This window comes from Macrobrachium nipponense, chromosome 12 (genome assembly GCF_015104395.2).
Source record: "Macrobrachium nipponense isolate FS-2020 chromosome 12, ASM1510439v2, whole genome shotgun sequence".
NCBI classification, from domain to species: domain Eukaryota; kingdom Metazoa; phylum Arthropoda; class Malacostraca; order Decapoda; family Palaemonidae; genus Macrobrachium; species Macrobrachium nipponense.
The window spans coordinates 48,919,371-48,936,696 of record NC_087205.1 but is presented as its reverse complement, the minus strand read 5'-3'; the positions used below and the strand labels follow the sequence as shown (position 1 = coordinate 48,936,696).

The following is a 17,326-nucleotide window of genomic DNA, read 5'->3' as shown; positions in this document are numbered from 1 at the left end:
GTATGAGAGAGAGAGCCGTTTAGCACTATGCCTAACTCACATGAATCCGTTGATATAGGATAGAATTCAAAAGAGTCAGCTGTACAAATTTTATTATTCATGGCTTCTGAACAGTGAGTGAGTTTATCTAAGTCTTTAATGACTGTAAATGATTTCCTATCAGAAGAAATCAGAACATGCCCCGTCAAATTGGATATTACTGGACTTGAGTTATTCGTCATGAATGTAGGAAACGGTGCTATTTTGTATGATTGCCAAGCATCGGAAGAATCAAAAGGTATGGTGATCATAATCCTATAATTTTCAACGCTGACTGATAATTAGGCTATAATAGAAACTCTACTTTATGGCGTATAAGGAAAGGAATAACCTAGTTTCTCCCGTCCGTTCTCCAAAGTTAACGTCAGATCTTTAATAGGCATGAGGTGTGGAGATAACACACCCTTGTCGCTAACGTATAGCTTCTACATAGTCTTTTGATTTCTCAATAAAATGTGATATTTTGACACGGATATGATCTATTTTCGAACTATAGTAAGCTAACGTAGCCAGCAAATGTTGAACTTCCATAATCTGATCGATATTATTTGAATGTTCGTTTACCAAACTCATTATTTGATTGATTGAGGATAACTGGCTGCGAAGTTCAGACAAAGCTAATTCAGTTTTGTGTTGCAAAAACTCAATTCTTTTATTTTGATTATTTATCTTAAGGCGATTTTGAAATTCCTAAGCCTAGATTCGCAACAGATCCAAGATGTTTAGTCCAGCCAGAATAAGCGGGTTGCGGCGTTCGAGATTATTGTGCCGCACCGACCACATCAGCAAGTCACGAGCAAGTTCCTCTGCCTCAGCGGTTTTATTTTGTATGTCATAAGACAACATTTCTGCGATGCTTAGGGTTTGAGCTAGCGAAATCCCTGAGTTAGCATGAAAATTACGTTGGTGCATTTCCTTAAGCGAAATGGCAAACCTCATCAGGTCATTCTTTAAGTTAAGGACGTCATCTTCAGGCAAAAATATGGCCTGCATATCCACTTCTATGACTATATTACTCGACACCATAAAAATGTCTTCTGTTCTCTTGATAATCGAGCCATGATTAATTCTATTTCTTTCGTCTTAGCGCTCTTTCCATACAACAAAGATGTCTGAACACACAATATCACTCCTAACAATAACAGATTCATTTTTGAAAACCTGCAATGAGTAAAATATATGTAATAACTCGTGTAAAAGAAAAGGTTTACATACAAATATGATTGATATATATATACGTATATATAAATTATTATACAAGTTTCATAAATACAACCATTTTTTCCCTCACTCCATCTACCTTTCTTTAGATTCTGATATGTTGCCAATGGAACTATTCTCATATCAGTGGTTTGGATACATTTTGAACCCTACATCTATTGGCCGTTAATGTTTCTAAAATGTTAAACGGGCCTTCAAACTTAGGTGTCAGTTTATAATTTAAACCTTTACGTACATATACTTGTATGTATACCTGATCGCCCACGGCATATGTTCTAGTTGGCTTAGCTATTTTATCATGATTTCTTTTCATTATAATTTGTGCTGCTTCTAGATTCTTACGAAGTATATTATATCGACTTATGCTTGCATCCATAACATCCTTTAGAGGATTTGATAAATTAGTTGTAGGCGTTAATACATGGAAGGTGTTCTGGCTGGTATACCGTACAGTGGCCTCGTGCGGTGTCATTTTAATAGACACATGGTACGAGTGATTAAGTGTGCTTAGTACCGCAGGGTATGGCAATGTCCCAGTTGGGGTCTGCCCCCCCTAAGGTGACCCTTAAAATGTTTAAAAACCTTACAATTTGCCTTTTCCACTAGCCCATTAGACTCTGGGTGATAGATCATGGTATTGATTTTCTTTATGCAAAGGAATTCGCACAAGGAGTTAAGGAAATGATTATTGAACTCCCCGCCCGAGTCTGATATAATGGTGTGTGGAATTCCATGTTTACAAATGTAGCACTCGTAAAACTTTCTAGCGCACTCGACTGCGGTTTTTGTTTTAAGCGCTATCAGTTCTGTATATCGAGTCAAAGCATCTATGATTACTAGGAGGTGATTATTTTTCCTCTGTCTGACTCGTAAAATCCTGTTAATAAATCTAAGTGTACTCTTTCAAAGGGTTGATTTGGCACGGGGTAAGCCCCTAGGCTGACAGGTGTCTTCGTGTGCCCTTTGTATTCTGACAGTGCGACAATTTGCTATGTGCTTTTTTATATCTGTAAGCATCGTATGCCAATAAAATAAGGATTTGGCTTTCTGTGACATTAGGGAATAACCCGGGTGTCCATGCAGTGGATTTTCATGCAACCATTTTAAGGACAGTGGGTATGAGTGAGATAGGTACCACCACCTGGTTGTTATTCAACTGTGGTGTGTTGCGGGTTTCCTCGTCACGGATCTACACGAGGATTATATTTTGATTATATAATTCTGCTGCTTATACTTTATATATTCCTTTTCCTTCGGATTTCCGTTCAACGCAATGATGATTTTTTCTATTTGCGGATCTTTTCTTTGTTCCGTCTGTAATAGTTCAGCACTCCAGCCCAGATCTTCCTGTTCAGATATAGTTTTAACAATGGGCGTGGAGGTTGAGATATCTATTAATTCCAGCTAATGGCTCGGTACAAGATGAAGAGGGGTTGCGTGATAATGCGTCAGCAATGATATTTGCTTTCCCAGGTAAATACGATCCTCGCGCCAAAGTCCTGGATGATCATGTGCCACCGAGTTCGCTTAGGGCTGTGACTAAAGCCTTTAAAGAAGTCGGTTAGGGGCTTATGATCAGTGAGAACCTTGACGGGATAACCGTATATTATAAATTTAAAATGCACGAGTGAATTAACAATAGCGAGCCCTTCCTTGTCTATTACTGCATATTTACTTTCGGAAGGTCTCAGTTTACGTGAATAAAAAGCTATAGGGAAAAACTGTTTATCATATTGTTGAAGCAATACCACCACCTACTCCTAGGTCTGAGGCGTCTGTTGCTATAAAGAATTCCTTACCGAAGTCAGGAAATTTCAAGATAGGAGAACTACACAGTTCATCTTTCAATTTATCGAACGCCTGTTGATGATTCAGACCATATGAAATCTACGCCCTTTTTTATAAGATCGGTTAGGGGAGCGGCTATGATGGAGTAGTTCCTAATGAATCTCCTATAATATCCGCTACAGCCTAAAAATTGCTGTATTCCCTTGACGTTAGTAGGTATCGGAAAGTTACGGATAGCCGATACCTTATCATGGACTACTTTAAGACCTTCACTAGACACCGTGAAACCTAAATAGACTAGTTCTGTTTTAAAAAATTCACACTTACTTATCTTTACCCTAAATTATGCTGCCTTAGTCTTTGTAGCACTAACTCTAATTTACGTAGATGTTCTTCTAAGGTATTGGAAAAGATTACTAGGTCGTCCATGTAGGCATGTAGGATATCTCCTAACAAGGTCTCCAAACACAATGTTTATCATTCTAGTAAAAGTTATAGGAGCACAACGTAAACCAAACCAAAAGGCATACGCAAAAAATTCATAATGTCCCCTGGCTGTGCTGAAGGCAGTGTATGGGATACTCTCTTCTTCCAACGGAACCTGATGAAAGCCTTTTAGTAGGTCCAAGCTGGCGAAATATTTGTTCTGACCTAGTAGAGATAGAATATCGTCAGTACATGGTACTGGGAATCGGTCAGGATTGTTTCCTCATTTAAGCGACGAAAATCGACGCATATCCGCCAAGTTCGATCTTTTTTCGGTACTACTATTAACGGAAAATTATAAGGGCTGTTTGATTTCCTAATGACTCCTTCTTTTAGCATTTTACCTACTTCCTCAGTTATCTCATTCTGAAATTTCATAGGAAGTCGGTATGAAGGTACATAGATTACTTTCTGTTTGTCCTTGAGCCTTATTTGATGCTCGATGACATCCGTTTTTCCTAAGGTTCCATCTGTAGTGGAAAAAACATCATGATATTCAGTTAAAAGATTCAAAAATTTCTGCAGAATTTCTTCTTCTTGAATGTCCTTATTGATTTTGTTCTTTATAGATTGCAAAAGGGATTCATCCGCAACTGATTGAGCGTGATTTATCTCAGCTACGGTAAGAATGCGATATTTATAAACTTCCGCATCCAAGATATGTTGATTTTTGTGGATTACTAAAGTGGTATTCAAATGATTACAGACTTCGATGTGACATTGTTATTGTGAGCCGACTGTATAAATGGCTTGTGTGACAGATAATCCGTGTGTTTTCAGAGTGTCGGAAAGGATTAACATTTCAGATCCTGGCAAGGTTTTCTTTACACGCACTAATATGTTCGAAGTTACGTTCGGCTCGAGAGTTTGCATGCAAGCTGATATTACGGGCGAGCGAGAGTTCTGTTGGGTCGCATGTATTATTTCTTGGTTCATGAGACAAGTGATTGGTTCTTCGATATAAGTGACTACTCTGTCTGTCTCCTTATTATCTAAAACTGATTTTAGGGTATTAGAAGACTTATAGAATTTTCCTTTGATATACACGCCGTGTTTTGCAGGTGCTAAGGTAATATTTTGAGTGCCCATAGACGGGTATCCGATAATTACTGCGGGATACATATTAATGTTTTGTACAACGATAAAGGTATCGAAAACGCGCTTACCGACCTTGTACTGAACATGAGTTACTCCTACCACATTTAATTCATTATTTCCTATGCCCGAGAGTCTTATTCCGGACTTCTCTATAGGGAAGTTTGAAAAGAGTAAATGATGAGTCCTTAAATCCATGATATTACGTGGACTACCAGAATCAAAGAACAAAGTAAATGACTTATGGTCCAAATTTACTGCATGTAAGTTTGGTCGTAACTCGTCTTGACTAATAATGCATGAATTTGTTGCAAATCTACGGGAACCTGCACAGATTTTTTGGATTCGGCCGTGTGTTTCATAGGAAAATCGATTGCCTCACAATGATCTGATAAATGATTAAACTGATTATTTGATACAAAAGATGTTGATATTGATGACCCAACATCGTCCTCTCCCCCTCTTGGAGCGAACTAGGTGGTATTTGCTTTGTTTAGCACACCTTGAAAATTCGCTTGACCTTGCAAGTTCTGGCTAGACGGCCAGGAACAGAGGTACCTGAAGCACGATTTGTTTGTTTCTCTGCTGTTGAGCAGCATTGCCGTTTGCTTGTTTCTTTTTATAGTACTGAGGACCCTTCTTTTTATTTGCACTGGCAACTGTTTTGCGTGTTTGTAGGATTCTGCTGTTGATTCCGCGAGTAGCAACGATTATATGAATGAGTGGAACTATTATGTATTGAACAAAAACATGTCCGACAGTCTGAAATCATGTGACCTGGTCGTTTACAGTTATAACAAACCATCCCTGCAACTTGATTATTATTATGTACCACGTTTACTTGTTGTGGCTTATTCTCATTTTTTGCAAAAACTTGAGTGAGCGAAGGATCTAGGTCGGTACATTTAGACATGTGTTTTTTTATTTGTTTGATACACATCTAATTCCGTACTGCTGGGCTGCAATTTTTTGTCAAAACACCGCACTAAAGCTTCAGGCAACATTGCGGTAATGCTCGTGAGGTAAATTAGACGGATAAAATCTTTCATGGTGATTCTGGCACTCGTAACCCACCCGGAGTTACTTAAACTAACTTGATATTCGTTTAGCCGGTCGGCAATTAGCGCCGCCCGCTCGACAACATTAAGCTGAGTCATGGAGGCTTGGTTAAGGATATTTTCTCAATGCCAATACTACATCTAAAGCCTTCACTATACACGGCACGTAATCTGATTTTGAACTCGTCCCATGTAGTAGCCTCTTGGAAAGAAACACCCTTAGATATGCACTTGCGTCTCCTTTAGCAAAGTCTATGAAGCTTTTGGCTTCCTGTAATGTACAGCTGGGTCTGTGATGCTTTTTGCATTTAAATGAGCGTCTACAGATGAGATCCATGCCTCAACATTTTGAGGCAGGAACCCATTGACCCGACCTGAAAAAGGGACAATTGCTGACCTCGCGCTCACGAGAGTCACCACATTCGGGTTGCCAGCTGGAGTAGTTGCCATGTTCACTTTTACTTTTTTCTTATCACTCCTATTCCTTGCGGTCCTATCAAAATATCTATAAGAGTACACTCGACCACTACGTAAACGCATATGCAATATACTGTATAAATGTGTTGTAAATAATAGGAAAATCCCCCAAAAAGATACAGAAATACAGATAATTTGATAAAGATATTATACGGAGAATTCCTGCAAGAAACGATTAGCAACAACGAGAAAAAAAAATAGTCTGCGGGCGAGAACTCGTAGTTGAAGATTGATTCTGTAATGAATGAAGATTAAGATGGCGAACAACTCACCCCCAGAATACTGGACGATCGACTCCTGATGAACAACACTTCGCTGAGAAAAAACCTGAATAGATAAAATTGCACTTAGCTCTGGGTTATATGCTGAAGGATTGTTGACATGGGATGACGTTACAGTTTCCTGTCGTCTTCGCGTCGGAAGTCGTGATGACGTCACGGTCTCCTCTCTGCCTCACGTTGCATGAAGAAGTCCAAGATTGATGACGTCACAGCCTCCTTCCTCGCGTTGCTTCCTCTTGGCCTACTCTTTGCGTCCTTGCTAGTGATCACGCGTTGTTTTCTTTATGTGTTTTCTTCTTTCTGTTGATGTTCGATGCTGCTCTCGTCCGGTGTTGATTCTCGGAGATATGTGACAACAGTCACTCAATCGTCGATGTTGATGCTTGTATTCTTCTCGATGAAGGACATATCTTCGTCTTCATAAAATGTTGCGTTGATTGAAGATCCCGTTTCCTCTGTTTAGTATTGATTTATAGGTGGAAGTTGGTTATTGCAGTTCTTCGATCGGCTGATATGGGTCTTGTTAATCTTATTCTTCGTCAGTAGCTGCCACCAAATTTTAGTCTTTTCGCTTTTGCGAAAGACTGTTTGTTTTTCCTTACGACTGTCATTCGTAAGTATTTCTGGTTCCTTCTTTCTCCTATGTGATATCTTAGTAGAGTGGTTCTTCTTAAATTAAAGTAGATGATGCAAACGGATAAGTTGAAAAATGTACAACAACTTTATTCTGTAACTCCATAACAAGAGAGACAGTTCGGTCGTGAGACCGTTACGTTTGATCGATAGGAATGAACTGCTATATTAGAGCATCACGTTGATAGCGAAACATTAGCTATCTCAGCGATTCACATAAAAACATACGTAGTCCGCCGGCTCGGAAATTACAAGTTTCCGGCGTAGGTTAACAGGTCAACCGCTTCCCATGGAAGGTGTGTTGTAAAAGGTTGACAATATACGACATGATGACATATCAAACAAACCTAAACCAGGCTACTGCAGACATCGCATAGTGTAATCTAGATCTGCCTTGGTCACGTAGGACCCTCCTAATGCCAATGACCTCAGGTCATGGGTTTTTATTTACAGATTATGTAATTCTAAAATGTATTTATTACACAACTACCTTCAACTTAATATTGAAATGATAATTTAAGGACTATGTTTATGCGATACTATTAGTGATAGGTGTCTCCTATCTATTTGGTAATGTATATCTATGGTTGTGATATGATGTTTTTTATCACTTCGTTTCGTTCACTTCAATTTTGCTATATGGAAAATAGTTTTACACAATAACATAACATAATGTTCTAAAGATATCAGTGACTGTTTTTAATGTCATTACATATGATTTCTTCTATCTTTGAAAAGAAAAATAGATAAATAAGGCATGAATCGTGCGTCAGGCAGGTTAACGAAAAATTATGAAACTCTGCCAAGAGTTTTTTGGCCGACAGTACTACTCTAGTATTATGTAGCCTACTAGCCTATGGATTACAGCTAGAAGCCTACATATGTATGTGCTATTGCGTACTCAAGTGGGCCTCTTTTCTTTTACAAGGAAAGAGAGGGTGAGAGGTAAGTTAAATGTCAAAATTATGTAAATCATATGGGTAATCACCAACGATCTATGTTGACAAAGATGGCAACGATTTTGCAGTGCAATCAAACGAATAATAAAGATAATGCTACCAGCAGCTTGCAGCAAAACATCTCTTCCCTTCTTCACAACACATGTTAATATATTACATGTAATAACCTTCATATGACGTTCAGGCTTCTTTCCCATAAGAGTAAAAGAATCAGGGCTTTTGGATGCCACATAATTAACTCGTTCATATGGGTGCAATTTAAAGAATGCGGGGAACACGACTTCAATAACACAAACGAAATGTGGGAAGGCCAATGTTGCCAAATTGGAATGGCAATTTCTTGCTAGATATTGCTCCATAAAGTGCTAAAAAATTCATATGCATAGTAATGCCACCCAGCCAATTTCAACCGATTGCTCTCATTTTTCGATTCAAACATGTTTCTAACATACACAGTGTACTTGTACATTACGTTACATGATTCCTAATAATTTCAATACCTTTTCTGTTCAATTCCTGAAAATGGTTTTGTAAGATTTTGTTCTTTTTCTTACATGATATATCAAACATAGTAGAAGAAAATAAATATTCACCTTAACATTACAAAGATTTGCTGTCAAAATATGTATGCTAGATGTATTTGAAAACAAATACAAGTTTTCCTGCCAGATGCTAGATTGAACATTTTCTTGCTAATTACCTGAAGAAAATGAAAGGTAGCTTTAAAAATGCAAAATTGGTAACACTGGACTCAACAGATCCGGGCATCGTACTACTACACAACTGTTTATTAGTTATGTGTAGATGGTGTTAGTAGTACAAATGATAGTTATTGTATCATTAAAAATATCAAAATAAATGAAGTCACAAAGCTGATTCTATGTCATGTTTTTCCTAAACGCTTAGACTAAAAGGAAAACGTTATTTTGTTTGTTTCATCGCTGTGGTGAAACTAAACTGAATTTTAGGGCCACATGCGGTACGATTTCATTCAACCTTAAGCCCTCCTGCACTAGCTTTGAATGAGACCAAGTTACAGTGCTGAGGAGTTTAGTAACTTACTTAAAAGTCAAGAAACCTTGCATTTTATTCAACAAAAGTGCAGTTAAGAAACAATCAACTGTATTTCCTGCACCAATTCTTTTTTTGGGTGATGCCACACGGGTTCACAAAGACGCATTTAAAGGTTTTACACATATCATTAATATTTAAAGAACACAACAGTTATCCAAATTACGTTAAGAAGCAAGAAAACTAACACATTACAGGAAAAATTATTAACAAAATGTTACGTTACTTCGATAGAAATAAAACAAATGGCAATCAGGATCTCGGAATATACTAATCAAGAAGTTACTGCAATGGCGACGACGATTCACGAGGTGATGTGGCTGGATTCTACATACAAAAAAAAGGGGTTTCGTCCAGAAGGAAAGCATAAATTACTGGCATGTGCCCTTACAATAAGAAAATAATATATATATAGTCTCCACTGGAAGAAGTTGACAGACTGTAATTATACGTCATCTAATTTTATAGAGATGGACAAAATATGAAAAAAAGTGGTTTATTACTTTGAATATCAATGTACTAATTTATACCAACTCATTGCTATAGTTAATATAATAAAACTACTCCTGTGGAGCAAAATAATCATATATCAACGTATTTTCATAGAAACTGGGAAATTTTATTCAAGGGGAATAAATGGCAATTTTTGACATTCTCCCCCAAGAAGAATCATAATTAGAAGTAATTACAACTGCACCCAAAATTTAATTCAAATATACACTTAGAGTACATCCATAGAAATCAAATCCTTTCTCTCTTGATCACAGCGGATTGCTGCTGCACGCCGAGGTCTAGTACCATTCAGAGGCACACTATCTGGCTCCTGAGTTACAACACTATCAAATTCCATCTTGGGTAATTCCAGAAGTACGAGCTCTGTGATTGATCTCATGTATAGTTTATTATTCACTCACACTTCTACAGACCTAATCACACCATCAGACGACGGGAACAGCTGGGTAACCTTACCCAATGAGAGGATGGGATCTATAGCCTTTATTTACCAGATGATCTTCTTAAGTCTACCATCACTATGTCCCAACTTTCACATTTGCAGAGAGACTATTACTAGAATTATTATGTCTCTCTCTCAAGGATACTAAATAGTCTCTTTTCCTAGAGTTCTCAAATTTCCTTAGCACTGATGATAATCTAAAATGATTGTTGCTCTAAGATCACTTGAACTCATGAAATATGGGTCAATCAGTTGCTAAATTGTTAAGAGGAGGGGAAATACAAACTTTCGCCCCATAAAGTAACATGGAGGGAGTCAAAAGCCTCACAATCTCGATCAGGAGAGATAGGTCAGTGGTCGAGAATTTATCACAGCTTGAAACTCAACAAGTAGAGTTCTCAACTCTTCAAAGGATACACGTTTGTGATACAAGGCCTTGGACAAACATCCCTTTAGAACACCAACAAGGCGTTCATAAAAGCCTCCAGACCAAGGGGCTCGCGGTGTAATGAACTTTCAATTAACACCATTTCCTTCAAGGTATGACTTTACCTCTGGTTCCTCCATAATTTCCTTCAGGAAATTATTAAATCCAACAAAATTCCTACCATTGTCAGATATAATCAGACTCGGCAGAGAATGATACGCTACAAAGCGTCGAATAGCCACAGTAGGAAATCGAAGCAGTCATGGAATGAGTCAATTCAAAATGAACCGCCCTGCTCGCAGTAAAGGTAAATAGACATACAAAGACCTTCTCCTCCAAGCCAGTCTCATGATCAATAACTTAATAGCACCAGTATAATCAACTCCTACTGATTGGAAAGGTCTATGATATCTCACTCTTTCTGTGGGTAATGGCGGGGAAGGGGGCAAACACAATCGTTTCTTGGTTAACTTTTGACACAAAACACACTTGGACAGAATTGATTTGATAACTTGTCGTGCTTTAGGTACCCAAAAGGTTTCTCTCAACAATACCAGTACAGAATTGACATCACAATGGTGATGATGTCTATGCAAATGTTCAACTATCAACACTGTTAAATAACTTCTGGAAGGCAATAACATTGGGCACTGAGTATCATAAGACATAGAAGCGTTTTTCATGTGACCCTGAGACCTAACTAGATTTTCCTCATCAACAAATAAGTTTAACTGATTACACAAGTTCTTAACATCCATGGACACTCCATGTGAATTCTTATCACAGAGGTACATTCTGGTAGTAGAAAAATGTTGCTTCTGTTCAAGGAGGACAAGTGCTTTCATTTCGTTAACAACAAACTTAGAACCTTTACTGCACTTATTAAGGAAAAGCAATATTGACCTCATGATACGTTTAAGCTTACTTAAATTACTATAACGTGGGATGTCAATTAATGGGTGGGGTTGGAGGGTGAACAAACTTAGGTTCTGAAGGAATTTCATTAACATGCACAGTTTCTGTAGCTAAAGATTGGGGATAATCACCAGTTAAAAGCCATTTAGGGCCATTCCACCATAAGGAATTTTGCGCCAAATCTTTACTATTACTACCTCTGGATAGAATATCAGCTGGATTATCCTTAGAGGGGGTATACCGTAGAGGAAACTTGAATTCATTAATTTCAGTGACTGTTTAGACATAGGGAATTTTACTATTATTGTTCTTCACCCAACAATAGAAACCATGGAGTCACTCCAGAGAGTTGCAAGAACTCACTCTTAAATCATCATTCTGCATTATTCTTCTAGCAAGTTTCGCACCCAAGGACAAGGCTGTCAATTCCAAACGCGGAATAGTCTGTTTAGGGTTTGGTGTCACTTTACACTTACTGACCAGTAAATTGCTTACACTTCTCTTGAAATCAATCACATAGGCAGCAGCTCCATATGCCTTGTTAGAGGCATCACAAAAATACATGTAAGTGGGAACATTCGGATGTAACAACAAACCTAGGAACTTTAAACTTTCTACATTTCCTAAAACACTTGCAAATTTCATCAAACCTTGAACATAATGATTCTGGCAAAGGGTCATCCTCCCCCCACCCGTAGTTACTCCACAAACATTTAAGATTTACCTCTCACCTGTATTGGTGACAATAATCCTAGAGGATCAAACATCCAAGCTACTACTGATAAAACCTTTCGTTTGGTTAAAGGTCCTTTATACTCACAATTTACTTCCTTCAGTGACATCTCATCTTGTGCTAGATACCACTCTAAACCCAAAATGTTTACTCTTTCTTTGATAACATCTATGGTTCTGTTAAACTCTGAATCATTACTGACCCATCTTGTAGAGGCATATTAGCGTCTTCAAGAATCGTATTTATTACTGGATACTCATGCCATCAAGTACTGACACATCCTTGTAAGTTTTACTAACATTATCTACATAGAAATTGTTCATCAGAGATGATGCAAGGGGATTATCATGTAGAGATAAATGATGCAAGAGGGTTTGCTGCAAGAGAAAGGGGGAACAAAATGTAGCTCCAAAACAAAACTACACAAAACCGGTAAGTTACAGTAGACATCCAAATCGGAGGGATCAGTTATCCATAGAAATCTGCAATAATCACGGCAGTCAGGTGAAATGCCTATCCTTAAAAAGGCTTTACTGATATCTGAAATCACAGCTACTGGGTTTGTACGGAAACTCAACAGGGCATCGAAAAGTTTAGTAGTTAATGAGGGACCAGTTAAAAAACAATCATTTAAGGAAAGTTCTCCTTTAGCCTTTGAAGAAGCATTAAAAACTATTCGAATGGGAGTAGTTTCTGAATCCTTCAGTATAGCATGGTGGGGTAAATAATGCCCTATAATAGGGGAGCCTGAAGGAATTAATTCTATAAACCCAGACTGAACGTAATCTTTGATAATCTTATCATAATGAGCATACAAGGAAGGGTCAGATTCGAATCTATGTAACAAGGAATTTAATAGACCAATGGCTATTCTATAGTTAACAGGCAGTCTACTTTCATCTTTAAATGGTAAGGACACTTCATATTTATTGTCAACCATTTTTACTTTATCCTTAAAACACTTAACTGATTCTCTTTCTTCAGGACTAATCTCAGATTGACGAATACCAACACTTTCTAAATCCCATAATTTTCTAACTTCACAACAAGAATTAATAGGGATTTCCTCTACTTCTATTCTTGAACAACATACATTTGATGTAGTAATCTCATTAGATTCCATATTGTCATAAGACCAACTAGGAAGAGGTCCAAAAATTAGTGCACCACCAGAACTATTCAAATACCAGAGCAAATTTGACTGTTCTGAATGAATTTCCCATTGTAATCAGCTCCAATGACTAATTCTATACCATTTACTTCATCTGAATTTAAATCATTATCTGCTAATTTTATGCCTTTACTCGTCAAGAACGCAGCTGACTTACTTAATCCTGGAGAATAAATTCTGGAATTAACTCTATCGAATGCAATGGCATTAATGACAGTAACGAATCTTTACCTAGTCTCACCACAACTCTTACTATATTACAATTAACTTCCAAGGCATCACTGCCAAATGGTTTTACCTTTAAGGCTACTGTTGCTATGGACGATAGACTAAGCTTATGGGCTAATTCCGTTGCAATAAACGTTCTTTGCGCACCAGAATCAAAGAGTGCTCTCTCAAAGGAACGATGTCCATTCCCTGACACAATTACATTAGCAGTAGGAAGAGCAGTCGAAACTGAAATCTTATTAGTCTGAGAATGATCAATTCCCAAAGAAGCAGTCATAACTACTGGGGAATCACCTTTACTAATAGCACCTTTAGAATCATTATGAGATTTCTCAGAATTAACATTTGATTTACAACATTAGTACTATTACACTCAACATTGGTGGAGGGCAAGAAGGATTACAGGGTTTTTTCTGTTTTCTTACAAATCATGGGGTAATGAGGCCCATCACATCTATTACGTTTCGGCTTATTTCTACATTCAGAGATTAAATGACCTCCTTTGAGGCAAGCAAAGCACAATCTCAAATATTTAACTCTGTCCTTTCTACTATCAATGGATTTAAAAGTCTTACAATCGCGAGAGGCATGGTTTGATGAGCAAAACACACAATTATTGTAAGGACTACTATTACTAGGTTTACTGTTACTTGGTTGTGCTCTCTGCACGTTTTGCACATATGAGGGAATCACTTTAAAAAAGTTGCCCTGATCTCGTCTTCTCTTATTAGAATTCTCACCTTCGAAACAAAATTCCATTAATTCACAAACATATTTCAAACCTGAGGAAATTTGCTTTAAATCAAGAAACATACTATTATGTTTATTAGCTATAGCCTACGTCAGGCAATAACATTTCTCGCATATTATACTAGAGAAAAACGGAAGGGTTCATGGCCTCTACATCTAAATTCAATGTGTTCATTTGTAAAATAATCTTCTCATATTCCAATTTGAACGTGTTCAAATCCTCTATTGTATGACTGGGCTGTTGATTTATATCTCCCGTGTCAATCTCGCTCATAGTTTTCTGTGTAGTAGCAATAGCTTTCCTTACACATCTAGTTATTGCTCTATAACTTCTACATAAACTCTCATATTCACTATCCTGTGAAATAATCGTCACATTCTGTGACCAACTATCTTCAAAACATCGTAGACCCTCAGTCTCAGTAAGACAACGTTCATACATTACAAGGGTCGATTTTGGTGTATCGGTATCACCAATGCAGCTACCTGCCTCATCAAGCAAATCTTGTAAGGAAATAATTTCCCGTTCAATAACTACCGTAATCTTGGAATCCATTTTCTTGTTGATGGATCAATAACAGACTTGCACAAATATCAAAAATGTATGGCAAATTATCTAAACCTGATTGAAATATGACATCCACTGAATGCTAGATAATTTGACCACGTGCTCTTCATCAATTCACAAAATACATCTGGTCACGAAAAAACCTAAGTTAAAAAAATGGCTACGAAATTCAACAAGAATTTCTTCACAGAGTAATCACTAAATACGAACAATAATGTTCCATAAACAACAGATTACTTGGCAAACACTCCAAGTAATTCAATACCTTACCCTGCTCACCAAATAACTTTGGACACGTGCCAGCTATACCTAAAATGACTTTTTAAAGCCAACCATCACCAACGTGAACTTTATCGCCAAATTATGTTTAACATTTTTCAAAAATCTTTTGTGAAATCGTTTATGGTCACCGTTCGGTTCGTTCGAAGGACCAGCAAAGAATGTGGTGAAACTAAACTGAATTTTAGGGCCACATTCGGTACGATTTCATTCAACCTTAAGCCCTCATGTACTAGCTTTGAATGAGACAAAGTTACAGTGCTGAGGAGTTTAGTAACTTACTTAAAAGTCAAGAAACCTTGCATTTTATTCAACAAAAGTGCAGTTAACCCTCTTACGCCGAAGCCCTAAAAACCAAAACGTCTCCCGTATGCCGAGGCAGGTTTGGAGTGAGCGCGGAAGCGGAAAAAATTTTTTTTTCAAATCAAAGCGCGCTTAGTTTTCAAGATTAAGAGTTCATTTTTGACTCATTTTTTTGTCATTGCCTGAAGTTTAGAATGCAACCATCAGAAATGAAAACAAATATCATTATCATATATAGATAATGCGATATATGGTAGCGAAAAAAAAAATTCATACATAATTGTATTCAAATCGCGCTGTGCAAAAAACGGTTAAAGCTAACGAGTTACTTTTATTTTCGTTGTATTATACACCAAGTTGCGATCATTTTGATATATAACACAATGTAAAACGATCAAAGCAACACAGAAAAAATATTATCACAAAATGATGCATGAATTCATAATGGGGGGGATGTAAAAAAATGTTTTTTTCAAAAATTCACCATAAATCTAAATATTGTTCTAGAGACTTCCAATTTGTTTCAAAATGAAGACAAATGATTGAATATTACAATAATGTAAGAGTTATAGCTTAAAATTGCAGTTTTCGACCATTTCGGATGAGTTACAGTTGACCGAATGTCGAAATTTTTATATATATATATTTTTTTATATGCAAATATTGCAAAAATGAGAAAAGCTACAACCTTCAAATATTGCAAAAATGAGAAAAGCTACAACCTTTAAATATTTATTTTTGTATTCTTCATGAATTTGTGTACATTTTCATATATGAAACTGTATAAAACGCCAAATAAGAAAAGGAGCAAATATTAGGAGAATGTGATGTAAGCATTACGGAGATTTGCGGCCGCGAATCAGCGCACGGAGGGAAAGAAAGTTTTCTTTTTAAATTTACCATAAATCTAAATATTGTGCTAGACACTTCGAATTTGTTTCAAAATGAAGATGAATGACTGTATATTACTAGATTGTAAAAGTTTTATCTTACAATTGTGTTTTTTCGACTATTTCGGTAGAGTCAAAGTTGACCGAACATGGTTTTTTATCTATTTAACGTGATTTATATGCAAATATTTCGAAAAAGAGAAAAGCTACAACCTTCAATCATTTGTTGTTGTATTATACATGAAATCGTGCACATTTTCATATATAAAACTTTATGTAACGGCTAATTTTAAATGGTGCAAACATTACGACAATCACAAGAAAAAATTTCAGATTTTTTTCGGAAGAGTTACCGCGCGGACGTAAGGAAAATGTTTTTTTTTTTTCATAAATTCACCATAAATCGAAATATTGTGCTAGAGACTTCCAATTCATTGCAAAATGAAGGTAAAAAATGATTGAATATTACTAGAATATAAGAGTTTTAGCTTACAATTGCGTTTTTTTTCGACCATTTCGGTAGAGTCAAAGTTGACCGAAGGTTGAAAATTTTGGCACATCGTTATTTATATGAAAATATTTCCAAAAACTGATAAAACAAAAGCTCCAAATTCCATGGGTTTGTTTTTTAGTTGTATTGTGCATGAAATTGCACATTTCCTATATAAAACTTTTATGTAATTGCAAATTTAAAATGGTGCAAACATTTCGACAATCGCACACGAAAAAATTTATCGGAAGAGTTACCACGCGGACGTAAGGAAAAAGTTTTTTTTCATAAATTCACCATAAATTGAAATATTGTGCTAGAGACATCCAATTTGTTGCAATATGAAGGGGAATGATTGAATATTACTATACTCTTTTTTTTCATCTGTCCATCCGCCTGTGGTGTTTTTGTATGGTACCACTGCGTCCCGGGCTTTAGATAGTTACGCAATGTGTAAGTTTTAGGTAAATAAAAGGATATCTGGGTGTACATTTGCAACTGAAAAGCGT

General features: G+C 36.8%; 1 protein-coding gene across 1 annotated transcript in view; it reads right to left on the bottom strand.

Annotated features, from left to right (window-relative positions):
• LOC135224793 (prolyl 4-hydroxylase subunit alpha-2-like) overlaps positions 1 to 13,814 on the bottom strand; it is a 114,424-nt gene extending 100,610 nt beyond the window's left edge. The window contains exons 1-2 of the mRNA XM_064264118.1: positions 13,608 to 13,814; positions 12,388 to 12,515 (exon numbers count right to left, since the gene is read on the bottom strand). Of these exons, the coding sequence (XP_064120188.1) occupies positions 12,388 to 12,515; positions 13,608 to 13,814 (335 nt within the window). The remainder of the gene's footprint in view (positions 1 to 12,387; positions 12,516 to 13,607) is intronic.
• Between the last annotated feature and the right edge of the window lie 3,512 nt (positions 13,815 to 17,326).